General features: G+C 42.1%; 1 protein-coding gene across 15 annotated transcripts in view; it reads left to right on the top strand.

Moving 5' to 3' along the window:
* Positions 1-705: 705 nt before the first annotated feature.
* CDC42BPB (CDC42 binding protein kinase beta) overlaps positions 706-22,712 on the top strand; it is a 96,840-nt gene continuing 74,833 nt past the window's right edge. For 7 of the 15 annotated variants that reach the window (XM_057397124.1, XM_057397119.1, XM_057397118.1 and 4 more), the window contains exon 1: positions 709-1,156. In XM_057397124.1, the coding sequence (XP_057253107.1) occupies positions 979-1,156 (178 nt within the window). In that variant the 5' untranslated portion in view covers positions 709-978. Of the gene's footprint in view, positions 1,157-22,712 lie in introns of all 15 variants that reach the window. The other 8 variants (XM_057397126.1, XM_057397123.1, XM_057397122.1 and 5 more) reach the window with 3 other exon arrangements.

The following is a 22,712-nucleotide window of genomic DNA, read 5'->3' as shown; positions in this document are numbered from 1 at the left end:
TGGACAGCTGCTGCTAACATACAGGGCTCTATTTGCCCAGGCTAGCTGGTGCTTTGAAATAAAACCCTATCACCAGGTAGGTTCTGAAAGGTTCAGATAGCTAGACCTTCCAGGCGCCATCTCCTGATATGGGGCCCTGCCAACTCTGGGCCCGTTGCCAGGGTATCTACAGGGGCAAGCCCAGCTGCAGGGCAGGGAATCGTGGCTGAAGAGGTGAAAGGGAAGGCCCGGTTCCAGCCATGCCTGGAGAAGCCTCCCAAGCCCCACATCGGCGCCGTCAACGAGTAGTGCACTGCGAAGGCGTGCGGGGACGCAGGCCTCTGGGGTCACCCCTGTCTTCCCAACAGAAGCCATGGCCTGACACAGCCCGCTGCTGCCCTGGGTGGCTCGGAGGGGGTTGCCCGGCCTCTAGAGCACCGCCGTCCCTGCCCTAATACCCGAACCGCTGTTGGGATGACACCGGGAGACGAAAGTGCGGAAGTGAACAGCACAGCGCCGCCCCTTTCCCAACATCCTCCGTAGCGAATCTGCCGAAGCGCGGCCATGAACGGACAAACCCAACTCTACCCCACCTTCCTACGGCGCGGCGCTCGGCCCAATCTTGCGTGGTCTTGCCTACGTCTACGCGCGGAGGCGCTGCGTGGTGGGCGTGGCCGAGTGCGGCCGGGGCCGCACTCCCTGGGTTTGTCGCTGCCGGGGAAGGAGGAGTGGGAGTTGGAGCAGCTCTTCCCCGCCGCCGGGGAGAGGCCGGAGCCAGCCGGTGGCCGGGTCCGGCCCATGGACCGTCCGTGCCTGAGGCGGAGCTCGTGGAAGGAGCCGCTCGGCCCCGGCGTGGCCGTGAGGGGCGGGAGGCGGCGCGGGGCGCGGGCGGTGCGGCGCGGCTGAGCGCGGCGCACGGGCCTTTGAGCACCGTTTTCCGCCGGCTTCGCGGCCGCCCGGCCGTGCCGTGCCCTGCCCTGCGCCCGCCGCCGCGGCACCATGTCGGCCAAGGTGCGGCTGAAGCGGCTGGAGCAGCTGGTGCTAGACGGGCCGCAGCGAAACGACAGCGTGCTGAGCGTGGAGACCCTGCTCGACCTCTTGGTCGGCGTCTACGCCGAGTGCAGCCGCGACTCGCCGTTGCGCCGCGACCGATACGTCTCCGACTTCCTCGAGTGGGGTAAGGATGGCGATGGGGAGACGGGGCCAGGCCGCAGCTGGGGAGGGGGGCGGGGCCCAGATCGCGGGGGGCTGTGTGGGATCCCCGGGCGAGGGGCGGTGGCTGCCCCGGGAGTGCGCTCCTCGCCGTTCTCATCGGCGGCCGAACCGGGCGGGGAGTGGGGACGCCGCCCCTGGATACGAAGCCTCCCTGGGGAACGGTCCCGCAACCAGCCGGGGCTTGACCCCGGCAGGTCTCCTCCCTGCCCCGCTCGGCCCCAGGCGAACTGCTTGGCAGCCGCAGCAGGAACAGCACCGGAGTGTCCTTGGCCTGAAACCCTGCTCGGATTAACCCGAAATGTCAAGCTAATGCAGCGCTCCTCGGAGTCTCGGTACCTGCGGTGGGGAGGAGAGGGAGAGCAGCAGGCTCCGGCTTTGAGATACAGCTCTTGAGCCGGATTGTTGCTGATAAAGGGGGCATATGTTGTGTGTGTATGTCTTGAAGAAACAGCAGTTACCGCTCATCATGCAGTCTTGGGCATGCCCCCGAAGGATAGGGCAATTCTAAGCAGCCTTTATAACAGCTTTGTTTAATGGTTTCCTACTGTTAAGCAGCCTGATAATGAAAAACCTCCAGTAGTCTGGATCGTGCTGACAAAAGAAAACGCAGATACTTGTAATAATGCTTGGGATAAAAGTTTTCTCTCCAGTGTTGCTTAGTTGAAACTATTGACTACACGTTTGGGGAGAGAGATCTTTCCCTGCTGCATGCCTAAATGAATTTATGTTAAAATGGCCTTGACGGCCGACTAGTTTATTCGGCTGACTAAGTTATGAATAAACATGTATGATAAAGGTGGCTTAACTTCTTCATGGATTGAGAATTGGAGGGGAGGGAGGAGAGATCACTGCTCACAAGTATATTGTCCCATTTATCAGCTGTTCCTTGCATGTACAATTAATTAGGCTTTTAAAGAGCCCTCTTACAAAAAAAAAACCAAAAAAAAACAAACAACCCCAAGCCCCCCCCAGAAAACCAGCGACCAAAACAAAGGATTTCCTAAGGGGGAGGGAGGGGCTGATTTACTTCAGTAAATGCAAATGTATGTCTTTAGCATTACAGACCTACACTAACATGTAGGGACAGCTGGTTCTCCTTAATTTCTGTGGGGACCACCACTCTTTGTCATACACTAACAGACTAAGAGGATTCACTTCCTGGACTCTCCTATTGACGTCAGTAATGCGATTGCCAACTGAATAATTAACCACTTTATCACATCTGCCCTGCAAAGCTGCAGCCTGGGGAACATGATTATTTGTTTTGTGGTGGGAGATTTGTATGTGTTCTACAAAGTGTAATCTGGTTTTACACTCTTGTTCCCAAGCTGACGGCTTGAATGAGTGAGCACCTACAAATTTAGGACGGTACTTCAAGCACTGAAGTTGAGGAAAGGATTTAAGGCAGCCCAAAAAATGATATGCTTTTTTCTATAGCACTGCTGGGGGTTGTGTCTTACTGATTGATCCCTGCGTTGTCACTTTCTGTGTGATGGAGGGACTGATTGTCCAGTTGTTTATAAAATCGCTCCTTTTAATTCTGTTTATTCACTGAATGTGAAAATGTTACTGACTTGATGAAAAGTATAGCTTGCAGTAAAAACAGTGTGTAGTTCTTACTGCAGTGTGGGTTTACCCTCGTATAACAAAGTGCCTATTCAATAAATAATTGAAATGTATGTGAGCTACCATCTGGTGCTGCAGGGTAGGGATAAAAGTTTATAAACCAGGCTCTTGATGGTAAGGGGATGGACCTAATTTGGACTGCTATTTATTATTGTATTTGTGTTCCATCAACAATAGTATTCCAATCATAGTTGGTGTTCTCTGTTCCTGTCTTTCCTTCAAGCTGTTAAAAACAAATGCCAACGAGGCACCTTTTATCTGTGTCCTAATGCCCTCACAGTATGTTTCCACTGACAAGGAACTTGTTTCTGCCTCCAGCTAATAAGGAAAATATCATGCCAAACACGCTAATCTTCCTCATGTCAGGATGTGCAGTCTTAATTACAGCCTGATTCTCTGTTAGAAGATATTCCGAATTGATGTACACAAGTTTTCTGTGCTGTTATGTGTCTGTAGAAGCATGAGAGCGTAGTTAAATATTTGGAATATACTTTGAAGATCAGTGTTTCTTTATCAACTGGAGACGGAAGGAATTTCCTTTTGACAAAATGGAGACTTATCACAGACAATGGAAATAAGCTGCATAGGTATTAAGGTTAAATTAAACTGAGCTACATAACAAGCATTTCTTTAGTATTTTGGATTTAAAACTGGGTGTGAGGTATCGCACATATAAAATTCCCTTAAAATGATTCAGCATGGCTAATGGACTTGCATTCATAATTGCCAAAATAGAGCTCAGGTGTGGCAGTTGAGGCAGAGCTTCTTCCTGGCTGTGGGGTGCGGAGGAGATGCTGAGTTGTGTGGTGTGACAGCAGCAATGATGCTGCTCATATTATGGAGCTGATGACTGTGGGAAAAGGGAAGTGGGGATTCCAAAAATTATGCCTCATGTTTATCCTGTGACACACCACCTTCTCCCTGTTCAACATCTGTAAAAGCCTCACACCTCACCTGCAGAGGCTGGTGACCCCCAAATGCTGGATCTCATTGCTTCTGCCCTGTCAATCCTGCTGCTGCTTCCTTGCAGTCCTGCCACAGGCTTATTTCTTCAAAATCATCTTCCTATTTGCTAACCATAGAAGAGTGTAGGGTGTGGCCTTTCGCCTTGAGGCAGCTTGCAGCTTCCATTGCTTTAGAAATGTTGTAAGAATCTGCCATTTTAACCTCGGCCATCATAGCTTTCCCATGGTGAATGGAGCTTTCGAACAGACTATATTTTTTCCATGTACCGGAATTATAATACGCATACCTTTACGCCAACTGTCATTGGAGAAGAGCTAGCTGAGCTGCAAGTGAGGAGCTCAAAAGACCTTTTCCTCTAGTTATTTTTATTTACGAATCCTTTTGGATAAGTTTTCACCCAATTGGTTATCACTGTATTGTTTATATAGTAGCTATTGAAATTATGCCCAGTATTCTTACTGGGAATTGAGACCAAGTCTGTTAGTTAGCAGACCCATGTCTACGTGTTCAGAAAGAATTTCCCAGATCTGTGCTTAGTGCCTTTTAAACTGTTGCTACATCTGCTGCTCCCAGAGTGAGAAATAGTGAGGAGTCCTGTTTATTCTGGTTGTACTTGCTCATTCCTCTCAAAGTCATCAGCGAAACTGAGCTGCTACAACACTTGTGCTTCTGAAGCCAAATTGCTTGACCATCTTTGCTTGTCCTTTGAGTTGTCAGGAGAGCGACCTAGCTGGCATCTGGGGAAATGCTGGAACTGGACAGTCCTAGGTCCTAGAAAGCCTTTAATACAGTCTATGTGGGCCTGAAAGTCTGTGGAGGTACCTCCCTTGTTGAAGCTGATTTAGGCCACTAGTGAAGACTACCTGACAAGCACAGAGGAGTCTGTGTGGCCTTTGGGCTTATCCAATGGATTATGGTGCACACCAGGGTTGGGTGCTGTGGGTGGTATTGTCCATGCACTGCAGAGGGACCTCCTAAGAGACACTTCCTGCAAAAAAAGGTATGCTGTTCCTGTTTTCTGTGACAAGGAGAGAAGTACGAAGTGCTGGAGCAGCATGGCTGAAGCTCAGATCCATGCATTGCTTGTCCTTCAGCTTTCAGGTACAGGGTGTTCCTCCCTGTGGAGCTCCTTGTCCTGTCATACTGAGGAATCTGAATCTTTCATAATGCTGCACTAGAATGGCTGCTTGCAGGTCACCTTGCTGGCTGGCATCATGTTCATGCTTGTCTGACATCACCTTGTTTTTCGGGAGTTATCTTAGCTGGCTGTGGCTGGTGCTCGCTGCCCTCTGCTTCCAGTCAGCAGGGACTGGTGCAACTGGCTGCTCCATTTTTGAACAGCTGCTTGGCACAGTTTGCAGCCAGTAGGCAAGCATGTTGAGAGAACAGCCTGACAGGAATGGGACTTATTTGTATTCAAAATGCTGTTGGTGCTGCGTTGACTCTCTTTCTTGCTCCAGCCTTTGTTTTCTCTGACCCTGTTCTGTACTTTTGGCATGCTACAGAGGGCAGGATGGCACATGTCCCCACATAGTTCATTCAGTGTTGTCTCACTCCTGGACTATGTACTGGCTAGTGCTCTCTGTGAGAACACCTCAAAAACAGTGTCAGTAGTTTAGATTGATCTGAAATGTGGGTTTTTTTACCTTTAGGTAGGTGCATGGCATACTTCTGTGGACTGTTTCTCCTGATGTGCTATGAGCCATCTGTTTGAATGCTGACTTATCTTCTGCATTCTCAGTTTGTGCAAGGTCTGCTGCCTGGCTGGACTGGTGTTCTGCTTTTGGATGGTGGCTGTTTATTTGTTGGCTGGTTTTGTTTTGTTGGTTTTTGGTTTTTTGTTTTTGTTGGTTGGTTGTTTTTTTGGTGTTTTTTGTTTGTTGGTTGGTTTTGTTTGTTTTATGTTTGGGTGTTTGCTTTTATCCCTCCTGAGAGGGGGAACTTTAAGGGGGCTGAAGCTCTGGGGAAAAGAAAGAAGATTGCAGGTGGTTAGCACAAGAAGGCCAACTGGGCACCTGCTGCCAAGCCCTCAAAGACAGTCTGGCGCAACAGGCCATAGATGGGAAAAATCATGCATGTAAAGTTCATCAGAAAGGGTTGCTGTTGTGCTGGTGCAGTGATTCACACTGTTGGGTTAGAACTGGGGCTTCAGGTTTGCATCTTGCTCTTGGAGGGAGGGGAGCTCTGTGAACTTTGCAGGTCTGTTCCCAGATGTACTTTCTCCTTCTAGTTCTGCTTAAAGAGGCAGCTTAACCTTTCAAATAAAAAAAATAATCTAGTGAGGGAATGGAGAACCTTACAGGTGGCCTTTCTGCAGAAGAGTGTGTAGCCTGTTCTTTCAGCCTGAAAACAGTTGTACTTAGACGTGTAGATGTGGACCTGAGAAAAGGTCTTCCCAGTCTGCATTAGAGCATCTTGAAAACTAGCTGCAGGGTAGACCTACTCCTCTGACTGCCACAGGCATTGATGTACTAGAGAAAGTACTAGGTAGGGGTGAGGGCACAATGTGTAGCTGAGTGTGCTGCTGTAGGAGGCAGAAGCTATCCATAAGTATTTTTGAGATGACCTTAGAATTATCAGACTTGGAGGGCTGGTTATGAGGATCTTTGGCCTTTTCGGGTTGCACCAGGAAAAACTGTCACATGATAACATGTTGTGTATCTTGACTTGAGGGCTTAAATTCCTCTCATCCTTCCCTTTAGCGCTTCCTGCCTGCCACCCCTGCTTACAGAAATACACATAGAAAGCCAGGAAGAGACGTCGGGCTCTGCTAGCTTGTATAATATCCTTCTCTGTGCAGGCAAAAGCTGTACAGTGAGTGATAAGCCTGTTTGGCACACGTGTGAAGTGAGTGTGGTTGGATAATGAAGACAGCTGATGAATTTCAGGTTCTGGCCTGAATTCTTCCTACTTCCATCCGCTATCTGCCAAAGCCTATTACAATCCCTTATACTAGAGCTAGCAGCCAGGAGGGTGTGGATGTGGGCCCACTGGGGCAGGGTGTCTTGCAGAGGTTCTGGAAAGGCCAGTGGTGGTGGTGGCAGCGGCAGCCATGGTTTCTTTGTGCACAGTGCAGTGTGGATGCAGCTGGAGCTTTTTCCTGCTCCCTGAAGGCTTTTCTGTGGTCAGAGATGGGGCACTGTAGCTTGGATCGCCTTTGCTCATAAAGTCTTTGACAGTCATCTGGCAGAGTAGTGTGAACATGGCCACCAAATCCCAGTTTCCTGCATTCTCTGTTTTGAGTAAACTGGTTTTGTTCTTCTGAAAAGTATGTTAGGATTAATTCTTGTTGAAGTAGCCCAAACTGCTTTGATGGCATTGTAGTTGGGGCATGAGGTTCAAAGCCTGCTGCTGTATGTATGATGGACCCTTTACAGTACATCTTTTCTAATATGTTATTTTTAGAATGAAGCAATATCTTCTAATGACTTTTTCTGTAAAATTTTATGCTGTGAAACATTAGCACTGAATGTCACAGTCATGTTTTGACAGTGGGAAAGTAAAGTGGTCTGGAGGATGTGAGATATATTGGCATGTGCTGTTAAAATGACTCATGTCCTGGGTGAAGCTTTTCTTGTGTCCCATAGGAGGAAGTCATTGTCACTTTCCTCCTCTGGATAGAGTTGCTGATGAATAGCAGTAGTGAGGGCTTGAGGAATTATGTGGTATGTTAAAGGCTGTGGCTTATATTTTTGATTTTAATTTTTATTTATGTATAAAAACTTAAAAGAGGTAAATAAGTCATAAATTTATTGTTGTGTAGAAAAAAAATGTGTGCTGCTAGTAGCTTCTCACTCATGGTACATGATAAGGTGTAGAATGCAGAGGTAAGGTTTCATCTACATCCATAAATCTAGCATTTTTTTCTGACTCGTTTCACTTAGAAATCCACATAATTTTCATTTGTCATATTTTGAAAAAAAAGCTCCTTAATTTACATCTTTTAAACTAATATTTTTATAGGCGTTGGCACAGTTACGCGTTACCAGTGGAAATGACTTGGATGTTGGTTTAGTCAGCAGATTCAGTATAATGAACTTTTTTATCAAATGAAGCTGAACTAACTTTTTTTTTTTTTGCAAATAATTCATATGTGTGAGTGAGTCAGTTTCTTCTACACCTACTAGAAACAAGTTATTTTAACTGTGAGTCAGAACTGAAGAGACTTGTCTCATTAGCTTTTTTTAGCAAGCTACTTTTACTTTATGGTTATATATTAATGTTTGATGTTTTAGAAATGTTGATCTGCAGCTGAGATTAGTTGGGAATGTTAAACTACTATAGATTCTTCAAATTTATGAAACTTGTATTTTATCCCTTGCTTGTAATTTGAGGCAGTTTGTGCAAGCTGGTTTTAGATGGGTATTACAAAAAGGAAAAATTATAGTACTTAACCTAAACAATCAAAAACAGAATATAGATACATCTTTTTCATTACCTGTGTCTGAAAAGCTGAGTAGGATGGACTACAGGCAAATTTGTTTAGAAAAATAGAAGGGTCTTGTTAAAGCTTTTTATGCTTTTGCCTTTGATAATACTTCAAACAGAGTTGAGGTTCATTTTCTAAGTCTTCCATAAGGTACACTTGAGAATTTCAGCATATTCTTGATGTAGTTACCAAAGAGCTTGTATTTTGCTTACTAATATATCCTACTGAAGCTCTAGCATTTTTTTGTTTTTCTCAAAGGATTTCATTTTAAAAAGCTTTTCTATTCTAGGTCTATAGTTTTGAATACATTTCTGTGGTTCAGTGTGATCTGTTCATTTTAGCTGTGTCCTAATACTAAAGTATTCCACTCTATTTTTCTCATCAGTTTATGCAGATTGCCAGAATGCAGGCTTTCATTTATAAACTTATTTGTTCACTGTAATGAATGTACCTTTCTTCAATAGGAATCTACACACTGTTTTCTTAAGCCCCGATTTTGCATAGACCTCAGTAATCGTGTCTGTAGATATACTTAGGGTGCATTCAAATTAAGTGTGTGCATCCATCATTGCCAGCTGAGGCCTTAGGCATCCTGAAGTGCCTGAGATCTTAGTTTCTGTCATTCATGTCATCAGGGTCTTAACACTCTGAAACCTGTTGTTACTTAACCGTTGCCTAAGGCTTGAAACTTGACTCAGGATACCCAACCTGAGACCTCTGTAAAGGAGTCTGAGCTTTGGAAAAAAGTGGGGATGTCTTCACCAAATATTGAATCATTGAAAATATGTGGAGTTTATTAATCAAGGGTACATTAATGAAAGCTGAGGTGTAGTTCTTAGTTTGCTTGAAGGTAGTGCCATTGAGGTCTGAATATGTACAGCTGCCTTTCCCAAAAAGGCCAAAAAGAGAAAGGATCAGAAACAACAAAATTATATATATATCCCAGATTCTTTTCACCAATTATAGTTGTTTTCCAACATAAAAATAAACATGGATAATTGCTTTGTGAAGTCCTACTTGAAATGTGTTTATGCCAGGTTAGCAAGATGTGCATATTCAGGATTTTAGAGAATTCTGTACAAAATTCTGTCTGGGCTTGTAATTCAGATTAAACCTGTATTATACTCTTCTGATTTTCATTAAAAATGCAGTGAAAGATGAAGTAATAAGTAAGATGAAATGAGTTTTTAACTCACTTAAAGTAGATATATGGAAGTCAGTCTTAAAGGAGTGTTGCAGCTGTTCTGGCCATATTGTACTTTTATTGGGAACTGTGGGATGTACATCCCACATTCCACATCCATGAGATGTAGATTCACTATTTTTTAGGTTGATAGCATAGATTTACCCTAAATACAGCAACCACTAAAGTATAGGAGGTTTTAATATATTATAATTTCCCTGCAAGGAGTGGTCCCTTAGCCTAAGAGCTAAACTGTATGCCTTCCCTGGATAAATGAGACTTAAAGAAAAGCTTTGGGTCCAGTTCTCGAAAGGTACATAAAAACAGATCATGCTCTAAATTGGTTTAAACCCTCTAGTACTGTAAAAAAAGGAGGTCAGAAAATACCCCTTCTGGTAAAGAATATGTGCTTTCTAATTGAAGGCATTTAAAACTTTTATATCTAAAACTCCCTTTTAGAGTTGTGCTAAGTGGGGTGGGGGAAATCTCTGTCCTCAAATTTTGAGGAAGGATGAGGTTTCCAGTAAGTGCCTGGTAGTACTTCTGAGGCATCTGAAACCTTTTTCCCACTTTTGAGGAACTCCTCTGTCCCTGATTCCTCTCCTCTTCCAGAAATCCATGTGTACCTTGAGGGAGTCATCTCCATTGCCTTGCACACCTTCAGATTTCTGCTCTTGTGTCAGCATGACATCTGTTATGTTAATTTTGCACATCCTTCCTCAAAAGTTGGCTTCTTCTGGAAGCTTTTCTGTGTGCTGCTGCCTTTACTGCTGCCCATGTGACTTGGATTATCAATACTGAAAGCCAGAGTATTCTGAGTGTCTTTTATTTTACTGTAATTAAGGCAGAGGAGAAACATCAGGAGGGTGACTTCAGGCATGAAGATCCTGTTAAAATTTTGAAATATGTTTCCAAGGGTTTTCTTTTCAAGAAGTGCGTTTAGTCTTTAAATCTATCTTTTTTTCTTTAAGATTACTTAGGTTGCCATTCCCTCCACCCCCATTTCTGTGTATGATAGCTACCTGGCTATGGTCTTGTCTCTTGTTACTGCTGAGAGATGGACACCTAGTGTGCATGTCTGCAGGCTTTGTCGTGCAGGCTTCTGACTATTCTTGGACTGTAGACCCAAAGAAGTGTATTTTTTTTCTACAGCTAGGTATACTTGAGTAAGAAGTTTGTATTGAAGATTTTAAATTAAAGGATTGGGATTCCCTTGTCTAGTCTGTGATCATTTGCACTGCATCTGAGGGAAATGGGAATATAACATCTCTCCGCATTTTCTTTCCTTTTAGTTTTGATGTTCTTTAGGGCAAGGAGGAGATCTTGCTGCACACTTGCTATCAGTGGTTCCTTTTAGGATACAACCCTCCCATGTTAGTCACCTGAAAAAAAGGAAACTAAACTTTAGTGATTCAGAAGCTCACCCTATATGACTTGTTACAGGAGGCTGGGAGAAGAAAATTTCTGTGTACAAATGGCTAAAAGTGATCTAAAGGTTCTAATGGAACAACTGGTAGCTAGTAACCACTAGATGCTGGGTTATAAACACAGAGTGAAGACAGGAGTCTGTGATATTTAATCTTTCTGCCTTTTATGGGTAATGCTGTATTTTTCCTAAACTCACAACAATTCAGTTTCCAGAGCAGACTTTCTGAGAAGTTACAGATGAGTTAGCCTGTTGTGTCACAGGGAAGAAGCACAAACATTTTCCTTACAGACGCACTTTAACTGGTTGTAGAAAATGCCGTAGTCATGTGGTGTGGTATTGTGCAGAGGAGTTGAGTTTGACTGTGTTAACTTACTCTGTTATGTAACTGAAGAGTTCCATTACCAGTAAGTTCAGCCTTTGGTTTCCTGGACAATTAATATTTAAGCTAGGAATAATGACAATATACAAACAGCTGTTTTGAAACTGTGGTTCTGCTGGCCTGGTACTCCATATAATGTAATACAGGACAACACACAGCAGGGATACTGAACTGAAGGCTGCATCAGGCCCACAGACTGTCTTTATCTTATCCTTAGAAGTATTTGTTGGTTATTAAGGCAGCTGAAGTGTGGTTATCACTCTGTGTATGTTATTGCAGGCCAGCAGGATTTACTAGACTGCTGGGTGTAGTGCTGTGCCAACAGGGCTATTCTGGTCAGGCTTGACCCAGGCAGGTCTACATCCATGATGTCCTGGTTTCAGCTGGCATAATTTTCTTCCTAGAAATAATAAGTCCTTGTGCATCCTGAAGTTGCCACTGTCCTGATTTGAATTGTAAAGACAAAAGACCTGACACTTTGAAAAAGAAAAAAGGGGGGGATTTTTCATTAAAAAGAAAAAAGTGATGGACAAGCATTTACTGCTCTTAGGAAAGGACTTTGCAGTAATTATCCTAAATGTTAAAGGCATGCAAGCATTTAAGTGGCTCAAACTAGAGCAGAAGTGCCCTGATTTTGACAGAATCAGAGTTACAGGTAGTCTAATCATAAACTTCCTGTTCTTGTGGGTACTATTACACATTATAAATGTTTTATTTAATATTTCAGGTGCTTTTTGAGGGCAGGGACAGCAGAAATTCTATGCTTTACCTTTTGCATACCAGTGTTATATTTCCTGTCCTAAAAAAACCTCACAAAGTTCAGCATGACAAGTGTCAGGTTTTGCACTATGGAGCAGTAAACATCAGGGAATGACCAACTAGAAAGTATCCTTTCAGAAAAAGATTTGGGGATCCTGGTAAACAGTTAGTTAAAGTCAGTACTGCATTACTGCAGAAACGGAGGCTGCCTGTCTGCTGTACCGCAATGCAAAAGCAAGACTATAGCCAGCAGGCTGAGGGAAGTGGTTATCCTGCTCTTTACAGCACTTGTGAGGACATTTCTGGAGTATTTTGTCCAGTTGTGGTGTTCCCAGTACAGAAGAAACACTGCAAAACTCAAGTGAGTCCAGCAGCGGACCACTGACTTGGCTGGAGGCCTGAAGCATGTGGTGTGCAAGAAAAGCCTGGGATACCTGGGTCTGATGAGCCTGGAGAAGGGGAATCTGATCTTGATCTTCAACTGCCAGTTGCGTGAATACGGAGAACACAGAGGCAGACTCTTCTCAGGTGCAGTGTCAAGGAGAGGCAGTGAACACAGATTGTGACAAGGAGGATTCTGATTTTGTGTAAGGGGGAAAAAATATTCCTTCTGAAGGTAGTCAGTCACTGGAAGAGGCACCCAGGGAGGTGATAGTCCCTCCATCCTAGGAGATATACCTCAGCCTAACAGGCCTTGAGTAACCTGATTGAACTTTGATGTTATCTCAGATTGAGCTGAAGGTTGGACTCTGATCTCCAGAGGTCCCTTCCAAACTAAAATTATTTAGTGATTCAGTATTATCTTCCCCCACTCCATTAGTAAATGTATTTAACATCATGGCTCCTTTAATAGGAACCAGTTGTTCTTCATACTTCTCAGAATGAAAAGAAATACGTGAAACAGAATCTTGTTACTGTAGATAAAGTAGTTGACACAACTTGTGTAAATTACCTTTTGGGGTTTTTGTTGGTTTTTTTTTTTGGTAACTTAGGTGTTTACCCTGATTGGTTGGCATTTTACCATGATTCTGAACATAAGTATTGACAAGCTTTTAACATTAAGGCTTGTAAATGATGGAAAACTAAATTTTGTTCACGTTATTGTGCCATGTATTTAATAAATGCACCTGCTTCCTTGTTCCTGGAGGAGAATTGCCAGAACAGGTTTCAAGAACTTTGAACCTGTGTTTTATGTCTAGTGCTTTTTCCCAGGTGTGATTTCTGTATATCTAGTTGTTACCCTTGATAGCGGTTGAGGTATTTTAAAGCTTTGTTCTACAGAGCTCTCAGAAGATCCTGCAATCTCCGTGTGACTGTGAGCCTGAATCATCCTTTACAAAAAATTACAGGTTTAGCTCTTCTGCTGGATACATTCTTATATCAGAAAGGGATCTCCATCTAGTAGGATTTCTATAATAACCTTATATCTGACATTGTAAGGAGTCTGCCTAAGCAGTTGCTAACAACAGGGTGAAACAAATCTTCCTCATAGTCGTAAAGATCTAATGTGACATAGTCACTGTTCTTTTGTTTCATCTGTAAAATAAGAGCTCGTATGACTTTCATGATGTTAGATTTGCAACATGGTTTTAATGCTGATACTCTCTTGATCATAGTGCACTTAACAAACCAAAATACACAACATTGTTTCAAAATCATATCGGTATATGGAAAATAGCATGGGAAGTGCTATCGGTGATGAGAATAACAATGCACAAATGGGGCAAAACTCAAGAACTGAATCCTTTATTAGTGGTTTGTTGTAGTTACGCATAGGGTTTGTATATCTGGGGTTTTGAGTGTGTTGCTTGCGTATTCCTGGGACATAACAAGATTTTTTCAAAATTCTCATGATTTCTAAATGCCTGGAAGTCTGGTAGACATCCTTGCCAGAGAACGCGTGCCATCAGCTAAGTCGTGGAGACTTTCATTGACTCTCCTATATAATATAATGGTTCATTACCCATCTGGGGCAAGGACTGTGTATGTGAGCAATTTATAAAGTATGTTGGTTTTTTAGAAGAAACTCTGTTCAAAATGTTGTATAGCTGTTTTGGATGCTGTGGTTGTGAGCCCTCAGTTGTGTTTATGATTGATGTGTGGGAGTTTTCACAGCTGCAGCATATCGCTTCCCTCTTGGGAGGTACCTGCACACTGTGCAGATACCTTGTGGGGAAAAAACAGGTAGTGAAGTAATGGCAATAACTTTTTTCTTTGAGTCTTGCTGCATAAAACTGCAGAGAAATATCATCCCCCTCCTCTCATAATACAAGACATAGCTCCCTCTCCTTAATTTCCTCTTTCATTTCATTGCTCAGAGGTTTTTTTACTTCTTATTTCCTATTTATATTTAGAAAAGGCACTTTGCAGTGATGTTGTTAAAACAGCAATGCACACTTGTGCACTCATTGCTGCAGTGATCTTTTACATCAGTGGCTGTAATATGTCATCGTGCACATTGGTAATAATGGCTCTGTCTTCAAGTGTATACTTGATAGCTGCAGAATGAATAATACAGACACTACTGGAAAATGTGCTGTAGTAATTTACCTTCAGAGCTCTGTGGGTAGCTCTGAAATCAGTGACAGCTGGTGAAAGATAACGGATTATCTTTCTGCAAGAGAAGCATGGGCAAGACCTACTTCTTTACTTCAATCTCCTTGCCCTCATCTCTCCTTCCCCCATCATGTCCCATGTAACACTTAAGAACCTGCGCTCTCTGTTTTTTGAGGCACTTAGATGGAGACTGTTAGTTATCACTTTTGTGTTTAAAAAAAAAACAAAAAAAAAAATTGGCAAGGAAATAAATTTAGCTGTGCATAACAATTCGTGGAAGAGGAAATCAACACTGTCAACTTGCAATCTTCTACCATTTGTCCAGAAATAGATTGTTGAGGAGCCATAGTATTTGAATTAAAATTTGCAGGATTGGAATAAAAAATAAGCAGGTACATGGATTCGAAAGGGTTGGGGAAAGCAAAAACATCCCTTCAAGTCCTAAATATTGATCAATATACTACAAATGGTGGTCAGGCCAGATGTCTTTACCTGGTACTTCCAGAAGTGGTAACCTATACTTTGAGTTTATGTATTAAAATGTCTGTTAAAAAAGATTTTGAAAGAGAGAGATGGAAATTATTTACTTGAAGAAAAGTTTTTCTTATGTAATAACTCAAAGACTCCTACTAGACTTTGGGGGTTTTGATGTGTTAAATTATGTTCATGTAACAAAAATAAGACTCCAGTCTTGGTTCTTTGAAAATGCATTTCTTACAGAGTGGTTCTTCAGAAAAGTGGTCCTTCATAGATTTTCATTTATAATACAGTTGTAAGCACTCCAGCTGTATTTTAAAGGAAGAAAAGAAGCCAGAACAGTTAGTCGGGGCAAACTTTGCCAGCAACCGCACAAACTACTCAGCTCTTGTAAAATTACTTAAAATAATTTTGCACATTTTTGTTCCTGTGTAAGAATTAATTGTTTTTGTTACTTTAAAGGCCATGAAGCTATGAAGAGATTAAAACATTTTTGGTAATATTCATGTCCTTGCTGGATTCACAGTGGCAACCTGAAGATGGAATGATGTGTTACTAACAAGCAGTTCTGATCACCTTTTTCATGTAGGTTAGAGAAGAAGATGATGTAAAGTGGCATAAATATTGAGACTCTTGAGATGAAAAGTAAAGGGGAGAAAATAAATATCATATCTCTTCCAGACTTTTCTGTAAAAAATTTCAAAGAAGTGTATGGAACAGAACCTCAGCTCCACAATACCTGCATCAAAAATGAAACTATCATGTCTGGTCTGCAGTATCAAGGGTGAAATGTTTGACTGTCTTTAAAAGATTGTGGTTTGGGACTGAATGTTTTTATTTTTTTAAGTGAGTCTGTGCAAGTGGAAAATATTACTTAAGAGCTAAACCAATCACTGAATGGGCAAAGTAGCCAAGGTTTACTTAGATGACACTGGAGATAAATTAGTAAAGGAAAATATTAAATTCTTTGTGGAAAAAGAGGAAGGAATAGGGTATAGCTAAAATCATGTGAAAGACAGCCAACTGTTTGGCTTTTCTCTGTGTAAATAGTTGCCTCAATATCTATACTACTTTACAGTTACATTGCAACAGCTTAAAGTATCTTGAAGATTGGCAGAATTTGCCTTGTCCTTCTGCTTGTGGTCTCCTCAGAGGCCATGTACCATTTCAGAAGATTTCTGTAAGGAAGTGACTTCATCTTTCCTGGTTCCTACTCCGGAAATGGAAAGGTGTAAAGGCATGTCTACACTGGTAGGTTTTTTCAACTGCATCTGTATTGGCATGAAGGTGTTCAGCCTACTGTTGCATTGAAGCAACCAAATGTTTGGTTGTTATTTTCGAGTATGAGTGAAGAAAAAGATTGAAAGCCAACAGAATAGAGCCTGAGGTATAGATGAAGATTTGAGATTGCCAGCCTATTACAAGCTTGTTCTGAATGTCCTGGTACTTTATTTTCTGTTTTCAGATCAACACTCTTGTCTAGGTGGGCTGCAAATGAGGAAGGAAAAGGAATTCTCTACTTAAATGCGTGGAAATAAATCCTAGGGCAAAAGTATTATGGATGTATGAAGACAGGCTGAGGAAGTTGGGGCTGTTCAGCCTGGAGAAGAGAAGGCTGCGTGGACACCTCATAGCAGCCTTCCAGTATCTGAAGGGGGCCTATAGGGATGCTGGGGAGGGAGTCTTCATTAGGGACCGTAATGATAGGAGAAGGGGTAATGGGTTCAAACTTAAAGAGGGGAAGTTTAGATTGGATATAAGGAGGAAGCTCTTTCCTGTGAGGGTGGTGAGGCACTGGAATGGGTTGCCCAGGGAGGTTGTGAATGCTCCATCTCTGGCAGTGTTCAAGACCAGGTTGGATGAGGCCTTGTGTGATATGATTTGGCGTAAGGTGTCCCTGCCCATGGCAGGGGGGTTGGAACTAGATGATCTTAAGGTCCTTTCCAGCCCTAACTATTCTATGATTCTGTGTAGACTTTATTAAATAGAGATGGCATGTGGATAATCTTACTCATAAATTCAAGCAAGGAGGAGTGTAAGAAACTGAGCAGTTGTCTTAAAGCAACAAGCTTAAAAGCAGAATGTTCTGTCAGGTGCTGCACCTGGTATAAAAACCTGTTGGGATGAACTTCACTTTATGTATCTACCTTGAAATGGTATGTGGTATTTACAACTGTGACTGCAATGATTGAAATAATTTTTGTATGTTAATGGCAGTAATTTTGGTGTTGGCTAAGTACAATGAACATATTTTTGTTTCCTACTGGCTTTAAGCATATGCAAGAAAGAGGAAGAAGCTAGAGCCCAGAGAGCTTGGAATACTGCTAATCATGCTGGGGTGTGCATTAATGGGAGGCATGTGAGGGTATAAGCTTCCAGGAGCCTGCAAGAGGTTTGGGAATGTCTAGAATTGTGTGTCCTTTAAACAGTGTGTCGTGTGGCGTGGCAGTCTGTTGAGAGCTTGTTGTCTAAAATCATGATCCAGAAACTGGATTTAAGGAATGATGAAAGATATCATTGCAAAGGTGTTAGGAAGTGATGGGCTAAAAATACTAAACAAAGGCAAAAGTGTGTTCTTTAATACATAAAAAATTGCTATAAGGGGAAAGAGCTTTTTTGGTGTATTGTACATTAATTAGCAAAAAGCTGAATAAGAAAGGTTGAGAGGAAGAGAAGAGCGGAGGACTCCATCCCGACTGTACTAGAGAAAGATGAATTTATAATGCTTGGAGACCTGGAAACATCTCTAGGAAAAGACACAGTATTCTGCTTTTAGATTCTTGTTCCATATGCTTTGCATATGCATGTGATGTTGAATCTCTTCAGTAGTGCTCTAAATCATTGGATTTTAAAAATTCACTCTTAACTGTTCCAGGATTTGACTGCCCTAAGGACAACTGTTTGATTTAAAGGACAGTTTAAAATCGGAAGTTGTATAAACTGTCATTTGTCTAATCATAGAATCACAGAATAGTTAGGGTTGGAAAGGACCTTAATATCATCAAGTTCCAAACCCCCTGCCATGGGCAGGGACGCCTCACACTAAACCATGTCACCCAAGGCTCTGTCCAACCTGGCCTTAATATTCCAAATCAACATTTATTCAAAAATGTTTTCTTTCAGTGTTATTTAATGTCTATTTAAACAAAAAAGCAACAGCCAACCAAGCAACCAACCAACCAAATCCCTGCTTCCAAGCAAGCCTTAGATGGATTTTTATTCTTAATAGCAGGTGTTATGATCTTGGTCAGTTTGAAACTTCATAATAATTAGTTGATGCTGTTTAGCAAAACAGTAACTTAAATGGCAATATTCTAAAACAGAATTCTGGAGGTGTCTTGGTTTATTTCTTAGTAATGACAGTTTTGGCTTTTTTTTGAGCCATGAGCACTCTAAAAAAAATGTGTTCTGCTAATGATCCGTGTACCACACAGTTTGACTCCATTTCTGGAAGTCTGTGTCTAAAGCCAGGTTTAGGAACTCCTCATAGATTTCCAGTAGATTTATTCTCTCCTCTCCCCGCTGCAAAATCTATACTCTCCTTTTTCAATTTAAACTGTAATATAAGAAAAGTCTGGGGATAGATACAGACAAATTTTGAAATGTGCTTAGTCAGTAAGACACTATGGAAAAGTTGCATAGTGAATTGAGAAGAATGTTGCTTTACCTGGGTAAAGTTTTTGTCACACTTGGAAGGCTGAGAGATGTATTTCTCTTCCCTTTCTACTCTCTTTGCATCCTTTCTGAGCACGTAAGTGTCAGTAAGCATCCTGCCTTCTGGAGAGGCGCTTGTCTTCTGAATACCCCCGATCCCAGGGATTTTTCTATTACAGGTGACTGACCATGCTCGTAATGCCCCGCTTGCCTTGTGTTTTGTTAATAGTGACTTAACACTTTGAATCTGTGAAAATAGTGTTGCTGTAAAGGTCTCTCTCTTTGTTGCTCTTAGCCAAGGGCATTGGAAGGAGCAGATCAAGGCAGAATGGCTGTGGATGCAGAGCTCCTGGTGCAGAAAGGGAGCTGAAGAAGTCAGAGTATTTATAATAGTAAAAAAGCCACTCTGAGCTTTCCACTATAATGTGTAACAAATCTTAGCACAGGACTTACTAGTATTCTCTGCAGATTTAAAGACAGTCAGTTGCCCTCTTCTTTGTTTGAGTAAGTTGAGCTACTCTAAATATTCTTGTGCCTGGTTACAGTAATTACTTGTTACATGTCTTCATGACCTTTTCCCATGGCAAAACTCTGACTTTTAATTCACCTTTTAATTAGATCTGGATCTCCAGGGAAGTTCTGAAATAGGGGGCGTAACGTCTGAGAAAATGTCCTGCTGCCTGCTGCCATTTAACAGGAAGTGAAGAGAAAGATGTGCCGCACCTGTGCTTAAAGTAGCTGTTGCTATCTGAACTCCTGAAATTGAAAACCAGCTTACAGTATTTACTGCATCCTGTAGCACTGTAAGCTGATGTCATGCTCATCCCCTTAGTCTTACATTTCCTGGTTCATGGTGTTGATCTGGCTGAGAACAGAAGCATCACAAAAAATGTAATTGTCGTTTCACTCTGCTCCCTTACCCAACTTTCTGTGCAGCTGCCTGGGTGTTAGCACCAAGACAAGCCACCTCTGCAGCAATTGGACTGCTGTGACGGCCATTGCATGGGCACTTCATCTCTCCTTGTGTGTGCTACTTCAGGTGATGGCCTCCGAAAAAGAACTGTGCTCCATTACCGTTCTTCCTTGCACTGGTGTCAAAGCTCCTGACCCTTCAGAGACGATGATTCAGGTTGTTGAGCTAAAGGATGATAGCTCCATTATGTGTCTTTGTAGGTTGGGTTTCTGCTGGTTTAGAATTGGAGATTCCAGTTGGGCAGAAGAGGAAAATTTTTCACCATGAGAACAATCTGCCACTAAAATAATTTCCCCACGGAAGTGGTGGACTCCCCAACACTGGACGCTTGTAAGATTTGTCTGGAACATCTAGTATAGGTCATGCTTTGCCTGGAAAGGTTGGACATTGAGTTCTCTTCCAACCTGGGATTCTGTAATCTGTGATTCTGCATTTGTGTAGGATGCTTTGTCAAGAAGAATGTATTAATAGAAGTCTAACTTTTAAAAGAAAGGAGGTGGCATCATAGAACCAATGTAAAGTATGAACTGTTAGGTTACATAATGCATGTATTAAGGTTTTAGTAACTTGAGAGAGCATCTTGTGTGTATCTGGTAAAACAAAAGATGTGTGTTTACTACAAGTAATTGATAAAACAGTTACGCTGCTTGTCTTGCCAAGTTTTACTTTGATGATAAAATAAAGCATGCAGTCAGAAAGCTAGAACTTTGCTCCTACATTAATGTAAGTGGTGGTTTCATAATTAAGTAAGTGTATGTAAGCTTTTATCAGCAGAGTGTGGCTATCAGATTGGGAGTGTTTTATTTCTTAGCAGGGTGTGCAAGAGGTACTGGCTTGATGACATTTAAATTCATTTATGTGTTGTTATTGAAATTTGGGTGAGCTAAAATTTTTTTCTTAATCTCTAGTTAGAAATTATCTGAAAAGTGACAAAATCAAAGAGCTTTTCTGAGCATTCATAATTCTCAAACTATTCTACAAAATATATTAACTAGGCTTTTTAGATTATTCATCCTGCAGTAAGATTTAGCAATATTTACAACTTTTTAAATGGAATTAAAGAAATTGAATCACTGAAATTTTACTGTTTGGAACTAGTGATTCATGTAGAAGCTTGAAAGAATTTTTCCAGTTACTGATGCGCTTCAGTACATGGTCACTATTTGCTGTGGCTTAAAGGGCCTCTCCAACACCTGCAAAATTCAAAAACAAGGCCATTTTGCACTTCTCCAGCCTCATCCTGATGCGTGCCTTGGGCCAGGGATCCAATGTCACTGCAGCATGTGAGTCACACTGGGTGAATGGTTCAGCAGGAGGGGACAGGATAGACAAATTAGCTTTTTCCTGGAAACATTCCCTGGTTTGACATACCAGGTGAGCATTGATGATGATCCAGACAATAGATTGAAGCGTGGTGGAAAGGAACAAGGAGGAACTCTTTCAGCAGCAGGAAGGATTTCCTGGAATAAAGTGGTCATGTAGCTCCACTATTCAGTTGTCTCAAATGTCTGGGATGTCGGACAGTTCCAGGGGTAATCTGTAATTCAGAGAGCACTGGTGTGCATGCGTCTTTTGTGCTGAATAGGATTGTCTTGAAGAAAATGAAAGGACTGAAGATGAAGTTTAAGACATCAAGTATCAACAGTTACTGAAGAGTGGAAAGGTTTCTTTATTCTGGAATAGTAAACTTTTCTTTGCATTTTCTTAATAAGCCTGAAGAGCAAGGAAAGGTCCACTTTTGAAAACCTTATGAAATTCAGGTAGAAGCAAGATCTAGTATTTCAGCCTCTTCAAAAAGACAGCGCACAGATCTTACTGGGCTCCTGCAGAACAGAAAGGTATTGAAGTTTGTAAGGCTCAAGAGGCTGATAGACCAGCAGGGAATCGTGGTTGGTGTGTAGCCCATTGAAAGAGCTGGGAACCTTAGGAAAAGGTAAGAGAGGCATGGCAGCTTTCCCTCTCCCAAAAAATGTGACAAGTTCGAAAGGGGTATGAAGAACTGGGCTATAGGCTGCAGTCAGGAACACAGTTTCTCTTGGAGCTTTCTTAATTCTCCTGAGGTTTGGGCTAGAACTTTAATCTCAAGACGCTGAGTGTTTTTCGAAATGCCTTGGTTAGTACTCATAAAGGTGCAGGGTTTCTTGTTCAGAATGTGTCATCGTGCTTTAAAAAGTCTTTCTGTGTCCTGATAGCTGTGTGCTAAAATGTTGTGTATAATGAAGCTGCACCAAGCTAGTGTGGATGGTAAGTCACTTCTGTGTTTCCCAATGAAATGCTATTTACAGTGACATTTTTGTTCAGACTTAGTACTAACAGTTCCATCTTCCCAGGTCAACTTCAGTAGAAAAAAACAAGAAAGACAAACCCCACCTGGCTTATTTTTCTGTAGCTACTGTCTTAAAAGTCATTGGTGTTTGTTCTTGGATCAGAGAGGCACAGTGGCTTTGACAGGAATTAAATTGGCAACACTTTTTATCACTTGGACTACTTGGAACCATCTACCTGTTCCTCCTTACTTGTCTGTACAAATCTTGAGTATTATCTTCAGTGTCCTTTCATTGTAAGAATGAAAAGCAGTGAATGCGCTTAGTCAGGAAGATAGCCTGCTATTAAGTGTTTGTGGTTACATTCATCAACGAGCTGGCAAATGGTAGCATACTTCTACATATTGAGTCTTCTATGCAGTACTCTCTTTTGGGGCTTGCCACGCAAGAAGAGTAACAGTGAACAGGGATGATGCTTCAAGGTAAATGCTTGCTCTTCTGCTGGCCAATTTACTGACGCTACTGGGATCAGTAGCAGAACTACTGACCAATATTTTTCTTTAAAACATTTCCTGATGCCATTACCCATTAGCATGGTGATTTTTTGTGCAGTTGTCACAAACTGGTATACAAATTCTAAATGCCAAGGTCCGTTCTGTAACTGATAAAGCCACTCATGGAGCAAAGTGCAAAAGCTGTGAGCACTCAGTCTTGATTTGTGCCTGAAAGTAATGATGGTTTTATCCTTTTTAACCTTTGAGGATTTTGCATGTAATTATCCAAATCTTCTCCAACCTCATGATTCTGTTATTTGCCAGCAAGG

Source organism: Pezoporus wallicus, unplaced genomic scaffold, assembly GCF_028554395.1.
Source record: "Pezoporus wallicus isolate ANWC-B61680 ecotype Strahan unplaced genomic scaffold, APGP_CSIRO_Pwel_v1 contig_7068, whole genome shotgun sequence".
Classification (NCBI taxonomy): Eukaryota; Metazoa; Chordata; class Aves; order Psittaciformes; family Psittacidae; genus Pezoporus; species Pezoporus wallicus.
The sequence above is the reverse complement of the archived record's forward strand: the minus strand, read 5'-3'. Positions and strand labels throughout refer to the sequence as shown.